This window comes from Arctopsyche grandis, chromosome 12, assembly GCF_051622035.1.
Source record: "Arctopsyche grandis isolate Sample6627 chromosome 12, ASM5162203v2, whole genome shotgun sequence".
NCBI lineage: Eukaryota > Metazoa > Arthropoda > Insecta > Trichoptera > Hydropsychidae > Arctopsyche > Arctopsyche grandis.
This window is the reverse complement of record NC_135366.1, coordinates 27515314-27531040: the sequence shown is the minus strand read 5'-3', so window position 1 is coordinate 27531040 and position 15727 is coordinate 27515314. Positions and strand designations below refer to the sequence as shown.

The 15727-nt window shown below is 36.4% G+C and overlaps 3 protein-coding genes across 3 annotated transcripts in view; 1 reads left to right on the top strand and 2 right to left on the bottom strand.

Moving 5' to 3' along the window:
* Positions 1 to 15727, top strand: part of LOC143920396 (uncharacterized) — a 443610-nt gene that overhangs the window by 315998 nt on the left and 111885 nt on the right. The window lies entirely within an intron of this gene.
* UBL3 (ubiquitin like 3) overlaps positions 1296 to 15727 on the bottom strand; it is a 124337-nt gene continuing 109905 nt past the window's right edge. Inside the window, exons 2-4 of the mRNA XM_077443283.1 lie at positions 7268 to 7376; positions 4693 to 4860; positions 1296 to 2566 (exon numbers count right to left, since the gene is read on the bottom strand). Of these exons, the coding sequence (XP_077299409.1) occupies positions 2502 to 2566; positions 4693 to 4860; positions 7268 to 7376 (342 nt within the window). The 3' untranslated portion in view covers positions 1296 to 2501. The remainder of the gene's footprint in view (positions 2567 to 4692; positions 4861 to 7267; positions 7377 to 15727) is intronic.
* LOC143920156 (histone-lysine N-methyltransferase SETMAR-like) lies at positions 9807 to 14034 on the bottom strand. The gene is made up of 2 exons (XM_077442873.1): positions 12678 to 14034; positions 9807 to 11028 (listed from the first exon to the last, which is right to left on the bottom strand). The coding sequence occupies exon 2, from the start codon at positions 10524 to 10526 to the stop codon at positions 10197 to 10199; it is 330 nt and encodes a 109-aa protein (XP_077298999.1). The 5' UTR covers positions 10527 to 11028; positions 12678 to 14034; the 3' UTR covers positions 9807 to 10196.

Here is a 15727-nt window from a genome sequence, read left to right as displayed (position 1 = left end):
CTGTGTATAGATATGATTACTTGCACTATTTTAAATATAAATATTATCCTGTATAGATTCTATGTATATATGTTGAGAACTATTTTTGGTTAATATATGTATGTATTCTCCGATACAGCAAGTGTCGTACATACATAGGTTATTAAGATATCAGTTATGAAATCGCCAAATGCCGTAGACTGGCAGTGATACTGTCGGTGTAAACGTAGCTTAATACTAGAAAGTATATATATATATAATAAATATTTCATTTGTTATATTATTATTTTGAAACGGAAAATAATTCAACATTGAATTACATATGATTACAAATGTTCAAATACTTTTATAATATATTTTTTTAATTATTTTACACCAATCAAAGTTAATTAATATTCAGCCGTTCTGACGGTCTTCGATAATGACGCCGAGATTCGACGATGAATAAATACGTTCGTTCGTTTCGGCAAGTGCGAGGCCGGCCGATCATTATCGAAAACCCTCAGAAGTCTTACAATTGATAAATATTTTTAAATTCAATATTCAATAAACACATCAAAGTATTGCGATGATTATTCTGCTGATATACAAATATAATATTTATTACAATATATATATATATATATATATATATATATATATATATATATATATATATATTATATATATATATATATATATATATATAATAATAGATTTCGGCGCGAGCGATTTGGACGCCAAATGCGCACGTTGACGTACGTACATAATACGGTCGATTTTTCCTTTTTTTTTTTAATAGTGATATACATATATATATATATATATATATATATATATATATATATATATATATATATATATATATATATATATATATATATATATATATTCAGTTTATAAATATTTTCAATTCAATCACTAAGCGAAAAACCCGATCAGTTTAACCCTATTTTTATTCATCACTAATCATACATAAATATATTTAACGTCATTTGTGTAATACGTACGTACATATATATATATTATTCACGACAATTTAATCATCGTGTATATAATCAAATTTTACGGGTTTGTTGCTGTTGTTTCTTTCATTTTAGTATATATATATATATATATATATATATATATATATATATATATATATATATATATATATATATGTATATATATGTATAATATAAACAATATTTATTACACATAATCTAAATGGGATAATTTTTCTTGCAGATGTATGAGAAATTTTATGAACAATTAGCAAGAGTTCGTTCATAATCACTTTACACTATACAGTTTTTTTTATAAACATTTTTATTTATTTATTCATTTTTATTTTTGCCACAAGTGTATTAATTTTTCGTCACAACTCACATATTTAAATTTTCAGTACGATTCCTCCGATTGATGCAAAACGAAACAGCCGTCGTTATAGAACGTCATTCACGACTAAAACAGGCCTGATAATAGTGCTGTCAGTTTAGAAAACATGGGATAAACCAGACTCAAATAACTATTATACAAGCGTATCGGTGAAAGTACTCGGCTCTTGTGGTACAATTCTCTTATGAATTTTTTCAAGGTCAAAGCTGTTAAATCAAATATCAATATTATATGACACTTTAGACAGATTGTACTCGAATAAATTGGAATTATATTTCATTATATGAGATTTTTCACTTTAACAGCGCTATTGTAGCAGTTGAATATCATCTGATGGTTTGAGTCTGATTAAACACATGTTTTTAAATACAAACAGGCCTGTTATTGAAGGTGAGATGTCGTTTTATACAACGGCCTCATATGAAGTCGAATCAAATCAAAATTGGGATACAAATATGCTTAAAATTCAAAAATATATTTCGGTTACAGTTTGTGGTTTGAAATAAATAAAACAAAAGATCAACAGTGATTAAAATAAATTAACGTCATAAAAAAAGTATGCTCTTACATATTTTATTTGTAAATAAAAAACAAAATTCATGTCACGTAAAGAATTTTTCCCAATTTTTGAACAAACAGCCTTTTCACTTACATTATAAATTTGGCATTACATTTATATGAGAGCGTCCCTATCGGATGTGTCAGAATTTGATTGATCAATTTAAAAAAAAATAAACAACAACACACTTTTACAATATAATAATGATAATTTGTGAGATTTATTTTTTGAAGTGTTATAGCATGACGAAAGGCAAGTTCAATACAAGATTTTTCTAATAATCGATTTGTTAAAACACGATGATGTTATGTACCGTCATACACATGTATGTATGTATATTTTAGTAGTACACGACTCTTGACACACACACTTGACATATATATACTATATATGTATATATATATTTATATTTTCAATTCAACACAAGTCTGTTGGGATTATTATAACACTGTCTTTGCACAAAGAGATCGGTTTAGGTAGTCGGGGATGCGTGTAGGTGATGCCGTCCGGAGACAGCGACTGCCGCTAAAATGGAGGCTATTTACAATGACGACGGCAGAGGAGTCCCCGCGACGGCTCACTCATCCCCCCGGTTGGTGACCCATTACAATATGCTACACGACGCTGAGCAGCAACTGCTGGAGCCGCCTTTGCTTTTCTGTCGTTGATCTGGAAAGTGAACGAAACGCATGCGTTAATATACAAATCAATATGAAATAACCGTTACTTATAAATTTATAACGATAGATAAGCTTATTCTATGATAAATGCTGTAGTTTATTTTATTTTTAACATATTAGCCAGCAGCATAGCTCGGTCGTTAAGCTCTTTCATAACACCGAGAGGCGCTGGGTTCGATCCCATGAGTTGACTTCGATTGAAAAGAATTTTTCCGAGTATATCTGTAGTGGGGTCCCCTTTGGTCTTTCTATTTTCAGGTACTAAAGACAATTTTCAGGTACTAAAATTGAGACCATTTTCAGGTACTTAAAACCATTGCGGAGAATCAGCTTATTTTTAAATGTCTCTGATGGCAAACGGACTATTTCGCACTAATCGATAATCATTGCCATTGAATATCTATTAGCCAGCAGAACAGACCAGTGGTTAGCATATAATGCTTTGAACAGCGTGGTCACGGGTTCAGATCCCACTGGTTTCTGCTGGCCAGACCTTGGATTTGTGACTCAAGGTCAATCGTTTCACTATCAGAGTTTGTCAATTTCTCTGATTTCATTGTTGAAACGGTTCCCGATTAAATTGGCTAAAAAACTTCCTACCAACTATGTCACCACTATTTGAATATGATTAATGTACAATTCATAGATGTCTCGTTGATTCGCAAGTTTTCAGTGTCTCGTAATTCAGCGACTTGGATAATAAAAAATGCTGCATTGTTTGTAATTGGCTAGGAAGGCGCATTGGGGTTTACCTTCCAGGCCTTCCTAGTATAAAATGTAATAAAATAAATATTAGCCGCAGTGACTATTCTTGTGGATTAATAACAAAAACTCGTTTATTTTATCGAGGTAAGCCATTTATCAATAAACATGTTTCAATAGAAAATACTCAATATAAAATAGTATTAACAGTGGGAAAAAATTCCAAGTGAAAATACGTACTTTTGACTTTTGATTTGAACTGGACGACTACTTAAGAGGGCTGGACAGCAGCACCTTGTCCATACAAACGTACTATACTTCTCCCTTCCTCAATTATGGCACTAGAGAAATTATTTTTTAATATGCTATGGATATCCACCATTGGGGTGCATCTATCGTTTTATTTTTTGGATTAATTATTTTTTAAAGGAGCCAGGAGCCGCCAAAAATCTATAAAATCGCCTCTTTTTTACACCCACGAAACGAGTCCAGCGTGCTTATTTAACGGTCGATTTTTAAAAAAATACGCCGATAGATGCACAGAAAATATCTTTCTCATACCGATGATGAAATTTTTTTAAAAATTGGTCCAGTTTTGGAGGAGAAAATAGTAGAATACGAAACCTCGATTTTGTCAATTTAAAATACGTTTTATCTGGTCGAAGCGCAACTGTCGCATTCACTCAATATATATATATTGATATATATTGTCGCATTCACTCAATATATACATACACTCAATATATATATCGAAGAAAGGAACGGTAACAAAATTAAGGTTTCGGGTGTACAGCCCTCTTAAGAGAGATTTGAAAGCTGAAAAGTACTACAAATGGAAGATAAAATACCCGACTATAGATTCCAATATTCATTTTGAACAGGCAATTGACAGATTTTGAGACATCGACCGAACAACACCAAGATATAGAAAAATCGCGCGATTTAAAAAACACATATATCTCCGAATCTCGAGCCAATCAACATTTTTTACTACCAGATTCGTGTTAACTGGGCATAGATCTATAAGAAAAGTCATATCTCGTCTCTGAACCAAAAAAAAATCGTCATTTGTCCAACAGTGTATTTATACCCACCGGGTACTCTCTGCAGAGAGATCATTGGTTGATGGGTCGCGAGACCTTATTGGCTGTTGTATACAGCTTGTTCATACGTCGAGGCCTCTTTGGCGCGAACGCGATATCAGGTGATCGGCGCTAGTAAACCAGTGGTCGACGAGCACCAATCACCTAATCTCCACGTTACAATATTGTATGCATTTAGAAAACTTATTCATGATCCACAGACCAAACTTGTCGAAAACTTATATCGAACTTATTCATAACAAAAAGGTGGTTTTGAGCATCGGAACGTGCCACGGAACAACCTTCAGCCCGCAAGGAGCCGGTAAATTACCATGTGAGTTGGGTTCAGGTAGATTCTCCCTGGGCACGAGGTGCATGACGGCCGTACGACCTGGTGGCAGCCCCAGCGCCCCGAGGGTGACACTGCTGTGCAGAAACCGGCCTTGGTAGATCAGCCGGAGAATTTCTGCACGAGACACTGCCTCCGCCTCCCAGTCCGCTGAAACATTACATCACATTGGAATCAGTCAACTGCGTCACAGAGCCATAATAACTACGTAACATGTATAAAACGACCGCTGACCGCTGGTGAAGGACGGTCACGGTGGTGCAAAAATTGAGTCAAATGTGGGTGGGTGGGTGGGTTTGGGGGGGTGGTGGTTGGGTGGAGTGACGCGCGACGCCCTGCCATGAATATCTGATGGCGCAAGTTCAAAGTTTGACGTCGCTGGTAGCATATCAAAATGGAGATTGAACACTGAGACCTGACGGCGACGCGAAAGTCCCTAACGAATATTTTGTTGTTGCTAGTGGTACTTTGGAACTTTCTTATGCTTAAAGGCTATACATTTTATTTGTGGCGTTGCCTCCTTGCTTTGATGTAAGCTTCCTCTCGCTATAACGAAATTTGATGAGAATCAAGGAATGGAACTCGGCTTCCGTTCGTGAAATCCTCAGAATGTGTGTAGAAGAATTCAACCAGCAGCGTGGAATAGTGATTAGAATATTATGCTTTCGGGCAGAGTGGTCATGGGTTCGAGTCCCACTAGAGTCCTGCTGCTGGCCAGACCTTAGTTTGCGATTCCAGGTCGATCATTTCTTATCAGTTGGCCAATTTTTCTTATATTCTTAAAAAATAAATTCAGCTTCTATTTAACCAGCGGCGTGGACTAGTAGTTAGGATATTATGCTTTCGAGCAGAGTGGTCACGGGTTCAAGTCCCATTAGAGTCTCGCTGCTGACCAGACCTTGGTATGTCACCACTCTTTGAAGTAATACACAGAAGTCCCAGAGAGTGGAGGTCGGGGGTGGGGTTTAGCCGGTAAAAATCCGGCACTACCCTGCAGTTCGGACTGTAGGCTGTCTTTCGAAGATTCCCCACCTCCAGCGCAGCGAAAAAAAAAAAAAAAAAAAAAAGACCTTGGTTTGTGACCCCAGGTCGATCGTTTCCTTTCAAAGTTTGCCAATTTTTCTGATTTTCATTGAAACAGTTTCTGTAAATTGCGATTTCCTTTCCAAATCTGTGGTTGATTTGCTTCGTCACCTTCATTGTCCTTCATTATTTATTATTTTTACTATATTTTTGTAATTTTTCATTTTTGTTTTCTTTATATTAGCATGTGGTGCTTACTGTACTTGGAATATAATATTTTCATTTATATTTGTATCTTTTTTGTCTCACTGTACTGCTTTATTTTATATTTGATTCTGTATGTGTTCCAATTTAAATAGAAAAATAAAATCTCTCTTGCAAATCTCAAGTTATTCAGCGTCTTGAGGTTCGCCAATTTCTATAATAAAATGCTGCAAAAATTTCTCCATAGATGTCACTGTGGATGATGTTTGTTTGAATTCGCATTGTATAAAAATGCTTGTATTATTGTATTAGTATACTCGTCGCTTTGGAGCGATCTGTAAATGTTCGATTGAAATAAAATAAAATCATAGAAGTGTGAGTGATGCGCAACCCCGTTGGCTGTCAGTAATGACTATTGGTCTTGGTCAGTGCAGCTCATCCACTTGGATAAATGGATTATACTTTATACATACTATGGCGGCGAAAAGAATGAAATAACGGCGTGGTTTAAAGCACTACTGTTTAATGTGACGGCCGGAAAGGAAGTAAAGTGGTAGCCATCAACATGGAATCGAATCGGTCCCAACTCGCAAGATGGCGACCCAAACTCGTTAATGTCGTAGAGCCCCCATAATACTGTAGCGTGGACGAGTAGAAGAGTTTCCGAGATCGGAGTGAAAGTCGCAGCAGTAGTGGTAGATGTAGTTTGTTGTTCTTCATGCGTCGGCCTGCCAGCTTCTAATGAAGCACGCACCAAAACCGCATAATATTTATACCCAGCGTGTACTCTCAACACAGAGAGGTTATTGGTCGATGGGTCGCAAGACCTTATTGGCTATTATATAGCTCGTTCATACGTTGAAGCTTTTTTGGCGCGAACTAGCAATTAGTGATAGTAAACCAACGGTCCACGAGCATCAATTATCTAATCTTTACAATACTGTAGTATAGTTAAGGCACTTTATTTAGTAGAGGTCATTTCATTTACAAAAACCAGTTACAAGATCTTAGCTCGCGCATCTTTTCCGTAGAGTGGGGGGTGGGCTTTAGTAAATAGAAAGGCTTTAAGAATGTTTGAAACCTGATAGTTTAACAACTTGTTTTGAGATGATTAAAGTGGGATCTAACTAAGGCTGGAGTACACAAAGGAATGCTCACAGACTCGTTTTTTTTTAATATTAAATTAATCTGAAGCTTAAATATTAGCTGGCGCCGTCTTTCTGTTTGCAGAGATGACTCATTTTTGCGTTCGCCGCAGCTTACATATAAGTTAATGTCTCATTTGGCATTCGATTGGATTTCATGAGTAAATAATAAAAAGTATAGTTACCTTCTGACCAGTTCTCGTATACATGAACTGCGATATCTCCTGCGGAGTCCACCGGACTGAATATGAACTCCTTCGTCTTTCCAGACACAAGTATTAACCGCAGATTAATCTGAAAATTAAAAAAAAAGAGCAAGTTAGTATAAAAATATTATAATTATGTATATAATATTATAATTATATATTTAACGTCAAAAATTTGATGGTTAATAGTTAAAAGCGTTCGAGGTGACTTGGACGGGTTTTGAAAGTAATTATTATGTCTATATAGATGTACATATGTATGTACATATATTGAACGACACTGCAGTTGAGAGTACCATTCATGCCCGGTTCATGACCTTTGACCGAATTAAGATAAATATTCCAGTATTTTAGATGCTAAGAGTTGATTCGCTTTCCAAAACTTGCATGTCAATTAACCTAGACAAATAATCGTTTAGTCGAGTAAGTAGACAACCTACATACGTACTGGACTAAAGTATGCAACACCATAATACATATATTCTATGTACATTACTACAAATATAGACTTAAATTCATATATACAAATACGATAAATATAAACAAGTACAGACGATAATATAAATATACATATGTATTGCATTAATACAAATAAAGGCTTATTTATACTATCCAGCACTGCTAGGCATAGGAGTGTACGGAAAAGACTACTTCTATTCATACTATATAGCAGCGCACGCTCAGACAAGTTATGGCTGTGTGCAAGGCAAAATCGGCTTTCTTAAACATTACAGAGCGCGAAGATACGGCGCAATATTGCTTGAGTCGTATCGTCAAGTCAATATTGTCACAATATGACGCTTCAGAAAATATTCATATGCGCATGCGCACTTTCGTTAGTTCGCCTGCACTCGCTACTATGACGTACTACTAAGTCGTACGTAAATATTTCCACAGTGGACGAAGAAGTTTTGTTTGATACGTGACATATACTGCTTTTTATTTTTTATTCAATCAATCATGTACACTCGTTTTACAGATTGCTCCAATGCGACGACTGTACTAAGGACGAGTGATCAAGAAATATCAATTATATAAATACATAATCATTATATTTTTAAATTAAACACGACATCTTTGGTCAAATATTGTATATAAGCATTGTAAGCAATATACAAGGCAAATACGATCAACATCCACAGATACATATATGGAGAAATTTGCAGCATTGGAGAGAGATGTACAAGATGCCAATTTCGCAGGAACCGTTTCAATTAAAATCAAATAAATTGGCAACTTTGACAGGAAACGATCGACCTGGAGTCACAGAACAAGGCCTGGCCAGCAGCAACCAGTGGTACTCGAACCCGTGACCACTTTGTTAGAAAGCATTATATGCTTACCACTAGTCCATGCTGCTGGTTGAATAGATTTTGTCGGCAACTACTGTTAGACTACGCCACGTGCACATTACGGAACGTAACAAGTATGCATAATATACAAAAGTGAACGTAAGCATACATAGATGATATACATATTATTTATAAATACATACAGATGTGTATAAATATAAGTGAAATAAATGCGAGTTGTTCGGAAGTAGATATACAGACAGTGAAAAAGTACGAGTGGTGATATACGAGCAAAGATAACATTTAAAAAATGATATGTAAACATGATATATGGATGAGTGTATTATATTGTATGTAGTAATTATGAAGATACTACGACCGTGACCAAATTAGAACAGTGCCAAGTTGGGAACAATTAAAAAACAGTAGGGATATAATAACGTATCAAATGAGGTACTGCACAACGTATTTGACCCTAATCTCACGGAACATAATCTCCAAGCGAGCAAGCAAGAAAAGCGAGCTGAAGTGACGTCACACGTATTAAGCCCACCCTCGTCTCGGGAGGAGTTTAAAAGCAACCAAAGCTCTCGCCTGCAGCGTTTTCTAATATGCCGTGGATTAAGGGCAAGCCGTTCGTCTTTGCTGATCAATAATGTGCATCTGACGTCACCCGAAAGCGTACTCTCATTAAAATTGGACGAACGGTGACAAGCGACAAGGCCCAACGGGAGCCCAAAACATAAATAGAAACATGTGGTGGGTGGCGGGCAGGGGGTGGATGCTGAGCGCTGGGTACCTATCGTGTGATCGAGTGGCCCCGTTTTGGTGACCTGACCCAGTCGGGCCTACCTTGACCCAACTGGAGATCTGCAGTTTTGCCATCCTGCCAAAGCGATACGTAACACACCTGTACTTGAGAAATTAGCACGTTCTGTAGGTGAGGTAAGAGCCTGCACCAAAACATGTATTGTAGTAACTATGCGGTACGGAAAGCAAACGCCACAGACAATTTTATTTCATACCCTTAATGGAAACTACATTTATTTATTTTACTATATATTTATTTATTTTATTGTTACAAATCAATATACACTCGCCATTACAGATTTGCTCCAATGCGACGGGAGTACGTTAACGAAATACAGAATACATAAACAATCAGAAATCAGAAATACAGTAATACATAACAGTTAGGCTAGCATAGAAAAAATCTTTTTTTTGTTAGAATTTGATTTTATTATTCAATATAGTTGCCTTCGAGGGCGATACAACGATTATAGCGGTTATACAATTTTTCGATACCATTTTTATAGTACGATTTGTCTTTAGCCTCAAAATAGGCTTCAGTTTCGGCGATTAGCTCTTCATCGGCGCAAAATTTCTGTCCAGCGAGCATTCTCTTGAGGTCTGAGAACAGGAAAAAGAGAATACGGTGGATGCAGAAGCAATTCGAAGCCCAATTCATGCAATTTTGCCATCGTTTTCATTGATTTGTGACACGGTGCATTGTCTTGATGAAACAGCACTTTCTTCTTCTTCAAATGGGGCCGTTTTTCGACGATTTCGTCCTTCAAACGCTCCAATAACGCTACGTAATAGTCACTGTTTATGGTTTAGTCTTCTTTAGTTCCCTTTTTAAGATAGTCGAAGAATATTATACCATGCGCATCCCAAAATACTGATGCCATAACCTTGCCAGCCGACTTTTGCGTCTTTCCACGCTTTGGAGTCACTTCATCACGTGCAGTCCACTCGGCTGACTGTCGATTGGACTCCGGTGTGAAATGATGGAGCCATGTTTCATCCATTGTCACATATCGACGCAAAAATTCGGGTTTATTACAATTGAACAGCTCCAAACACTGCTCAGAATCATCAATTCGTTGTTGTTTTTGGTCGATTGTGAGCTCGCGCGGCACCCACTTTGAACAGAGCTTTCGCATACCCAAATATACTATATAAATATATATTCATTCACGATATGTCCAACACGTTCCTTTGATATCTTTAGGGTCTCAGCTATCTCAATCAATTTCACTTTACGGTTATCCAAAATTATGTTGTGGACTTTTTTGATGTTTTCGTCGGTAACAGCCTCTTTGGGGCGTCCGCTGCGTGCATCGTCCTCGGTTCTCTTTTCGCCTCGTTTAAACTTAGCAAACCACTTCTCAACGGTTGATTTTCCTGGTGCAAGGTCCGAATAATGTTTATCAAGCCAAGCCTTGGCTTCAATAGTATTTTTTTTCGCCAAAAAGCAATGCTTTATTAACACACGAAATTCCTTTTTATCCATTTTTTAATAAAAGTTGCCAAAAATAAAAGTTGCTTCACTCAAAATGCTATAACTCACAAACTAATAGTACGACAGCTGTCAAATTTATACACGTGTCTTTTGAAGGTTAGGGCTAACTAAAAATCATATGGATTTAATACTAGTAGCGCCATCTACAGTCCCATGACAGCGAATTACTAACACCATGCGGATTTTGCAAATTCTATGTTTAGAGCTATATATTGAAGAGTAGGTTCGTAAAATTAAAACAAAGATGTGTTTATAATGATTATACATAGTTTATTTACAATATTAATACAACATATATATATATTATTAATATTTTGTATGTCCACCCTTATTTCGGAGACACGATGCTATTCTTTTGGGCATACTCTCGATACAAGACGCAATGGTTGACTTTATCTCAGGATCTCCCTGCCACACAGAAATTATGTTTTGTTTTAGGATATTTTTATTGGTACATTGGAGCTTATTTAATTTCATTTTAAGGGTATGCCGGACATTTTCTTTAGGATTTAGATCGGGAGAATTACCGGGCCAGTGAAGGAGCGGTAAATTGTGGTTGGACATGATTTTTTTCACAATTTTGGCTTTATGGCAGGGTGCAAAAATATTGCATTAAGTGCAGGCGATCCCTTTTGTCAATTTTGTTTTGTATAGAGTGCAATAGGGTGTATCGCAATACCGTTATATATTGCGAAGCATTCATCATCCCTTCTACAAAATACAATGGCCCCCGACCTTCCGCTCTAATTGAGCCCCAAATCATGAGTGACAGCGGGTGTTTCACATTTTTTATGACACAGGACTCATTATACCGCTTGCCGACTCGCCTACGTACGTATTGGTGAGTCGGTGTCATCAATTGAATTGACGACTCGACAGAGAAGTGAACCTTAAAAATGTTAAAAACATCGATTAATTCAATTCATTCAAAAAAAATTAGACAAATAATTTAATTTCAATTAAATTACCCCTTTCCAATCGTCGAGGGTGAAGTGGCGATGCTCATTAGCCAAATTGAGCCTGGCTTTCTTCATTTTTGGCGTCAAAAGCGTTTTTTTAAGTAGTTGTCTGCCATTCATCCCCGCGTCTGCGAAACGGCGTTGTATTGTCCGAGTCGATATTTCGGTTCCGCTCCCGTAAATTTGTCTGGATTTTTTTATTTGTGGCAAACCGATCCTTCTCAACAGTATTTATAATATATCGATCGACTCGAGGACCGTATTTTCGAGTGCCACAACAATTCTTACGCTTGGTGACCGTAGGATTTTCACCTCTTTTTAGTTGGGTGCTAATTTTATGCACACTGAAAACTCTAACCCCCTAATCTTTAGCAATATATCGTATAGAATACTTCCCAGTATTTAATAATGTGGAAATATTGGCGATTTTCTCCATAGATAAATCTTTATTTCTTCCCATCTAAAAAGGAAAGGGGTTTTTTTCACAAGCAATTTAAACAAATAATTAAGTCACATTTAAAAAATTTAAACACTTTAACTTACTTCAATGATATCGATAATATACAGGAAAGCAAAAATCTCTTCAAAACTAACTTTTCTCCCAGTGAAAGCACACGTCTACACCAAACGAATTTCAAAGCCAAACTGTGTATTTGCACTTGTTCGGTTTTTAAACTATTTGTATAAACACTACTCATCCTATCCTTCTCTAAATACATAGAATAGGATACAATGAATGGTCTACAAAAAAAACCAACCCAAAATGTTACTTAAGACGGCGCAGGTACACAAAATAGGGTAAATACGCGGGTGTTAGTAATTCGTTGTCATACGACTGTATGTGTCAGCTTACGAACTTTTCAGCCCACCTAATATACAATCAGAATATATAGCATATAACAATTAATCAGAAATAATAATCAGAGAGACATCTACGGATTATTTTTAGATTTTGTTTTTGTATACAATTTTTATACATATAATAAATACGAAATTATGTCTATAGAGATATCTATAGATTTCAGATTACTGTGTATAATTATTACAAATTATACACAGGCAGATTTTGTGAAAACAGGATTAGATCTAATACCAATTTTCAGAAACCGTTTCAGCAATGATCAGATAAAATTGGCAAACTTTGATAGAGAAACGATCGATTTGGAGTCACAAAACCCCCAAATCTAACCAGCAGTGGCTAGGACTCGAACTTTTGACCTCAGTGGTGCTAAATATATACGCTACCACTCAGCCAAACTGCTGGCTAATATATATGTATGTATAAACATCATATGTGCTATGACAGGATTTAACCCAAGGCCACACATATGGTTATATTTTGTACAAAAGTGGTAAAATCTTTCCAAGCATAACAGGATATTGAATACAATAGATACATACATACATTGTAGACATTACATATTTCATACAAGTGTAGCGTAAGTATGTGTGCGCAATATGTTTCAATTTCATTTTTAAAATATTGGGCATATTGAAGACATGTCACGTATTGCCACGCATTTCTCCACCCCGGTGTGAAAGGCTCATCGCATTTTTTTTTAGATTTTTTCAGATTTGAGCTCGGTTTATTTTATTATTAAATGCATACATCGTGTGTGCCATGACAGGATTTAACCCAAGGCCACACATATGTATGGTTAGATTTTGTACAAGTGCTAAAATCTTTCCAAGCATAACAGGACATATACAATAGAGACATCTATGGATAGTCAACAAAACATAAAGGCCTCTCCAACACGTTTCTATTCGTCTCTGTTTTGAACAATTCTCATCCATCTCATCCCACACATTTTTCTGATTTCATCCAGCCATCTTCACTGTGGCCTTCCTGCACCCTTTAACATTCTCTCGGGTACCATCCGAGCACTTCTTTCATTTACCTAGCGTCCGTTCTTTTATCTACGAGACCTGCCCATTGCCATTACAATTTCTGTACTATCACTATTAAATCAACCACCTTTATCATATTTATAACCCACGTATTCTATTTTTTTATCTCTCCTCTTTATGCTAAGCACTGCGTTACATATTTCTTCGAGTGCCCTGGATATTTATGCAGCATTCTGGCGTTCAATGTCCAAGTTTCGCATCACTGGCAAGACACATTGATCGAAAATCTTTCTTCAGGCTAGGAGTACATACGTATAAGGGTAAACTTTTTTCTAGCCTATTTACGGTTCTTATAGTCCTTGGAAGACTCGCTACATACCTTAGTCTACGAGCGATAAATTGTCTGTCTAAATCGCTCTGTCCGTGTAACCGTGACTAAGGACTCAAAGATTGGGTCTTTTATCTCGGTTAGGTAGGTCCACGCTTAAACACAAGCACCAATACCTTGACCGTAAGTGACACACGTTCTAGCGTATGATATAATATTGAGACATAGACCTCACTATGCGATCATAAGTCACGCAACAGTCCGGCGGCAATTATTACTGAAAGGTTGCGCTACAAATTGAAGACTCCCTACATACCAAGTAAACGATGAGTAAGCAAGCTGTCTACTCAATTTCACATTGCACAAACGAAAGGTCTTGGGTCAAGTGGCAGGATGTGACGCGAACAGACGATATGCATGTACTCTCGTTTTCGCACAAACGCATCATATAAATATAAATAATAGTTCTGTCAAAATATATATGTGCTGTAGAAAGTGTTGGGTTTTACTCTGGCAAGTATCATATATATAAAGACGGTAATCTGTGTGTGTGTGTGTCCTAACTCTCGCCGAACATAATGAACGAATCGATAAAAATCGATAAATTAATTTTTCGACGAGACGACTTTGTCGCGACTCGAACCGATCACCCCAAATAGCCGGAATATAGGTCTAAATTGAGCAAATCCAATTCTTCATTTCGCCTTTTTTTTAAAACATTAATTGAAATATTCCTTCTCGCCATATAAAAATACGTAATTTTAATAATTTCATTTAGCGAGGTTTTGAACCATTTTTTTTATAGATTTATTTTTAATTGAATTTAATTTTAAATTTAAATTATTTATATTTTGACGATATTCGAGAAAAAATTGATTTCATTCACCGCGGGCGCCGGGAATCGAACCTCGGACCCTCCGATCCAAACGAAATATTCTCACGAGCCCGCACCGCACGCCATATCCTCGCCCAGAATACGTGTTGTAAATACACATCATATGTATGTATATGCACGTAATTTGTTATGTGTAATAATAATATTCAACGTTACGAGGTCAATGACCGTTTGTGTATAATCGGAAAATATTACATTTTGTTAACTTTAATTAACATTTTGTTAACGTTACCTTTAAGAATTGAAAATTATTAAAAATAAAGAATTGAAAACTATCTATGAGAGTCTACGAAAATAACGGTTCCGGTTCCGGATTTTTTTTTTAGTTTTATACGGGTATATAATAATTTTATACCCATGCGATGATATTTCTTCGGGCTTTTCACTAGTTATATTATAGATACAGCCGAGTGGGGTAGCGTTACCCGGTTTTGAACGATAGCGAATTAGCGAGACGATTCGCGGTTAACTCTAACCAAACAATAATCCAACGGTAAGTTGATAAGACAACAGCAGCCTACTCGGATTGTTGTTCTTGTGTTTGGGGTGGGTGGGAAAAGGGGGCGGGTTGGTTATTTCTTCGGTAATTCAATAGCGCGTTGGGTACGATCGATACTCTCGCCGAACAACAAACATCCAGTATTCTTTGCGGATTGAAACTGTGTCCATCTACATATGTACTCCAGAGACATTTGGGAGAGTGCATGACTTAGAAAGCGTCTAATGAATCAATATTTTGATTGAATAATCAATGTTGGGTGCTTTCTTTTTGGGTATTATTGTTCGATTCGTGTTGTAATTAGCTTTAG

Coding starts and splice junctions, on each gene's coding strand:
- LOC143920156 (XM_077442873.1), bottom strand. CDS start 10,526: ATGCGAAAGCTCTGTTCAAAGTGGGTGCCGCGCGAGCTCACAATCGAC.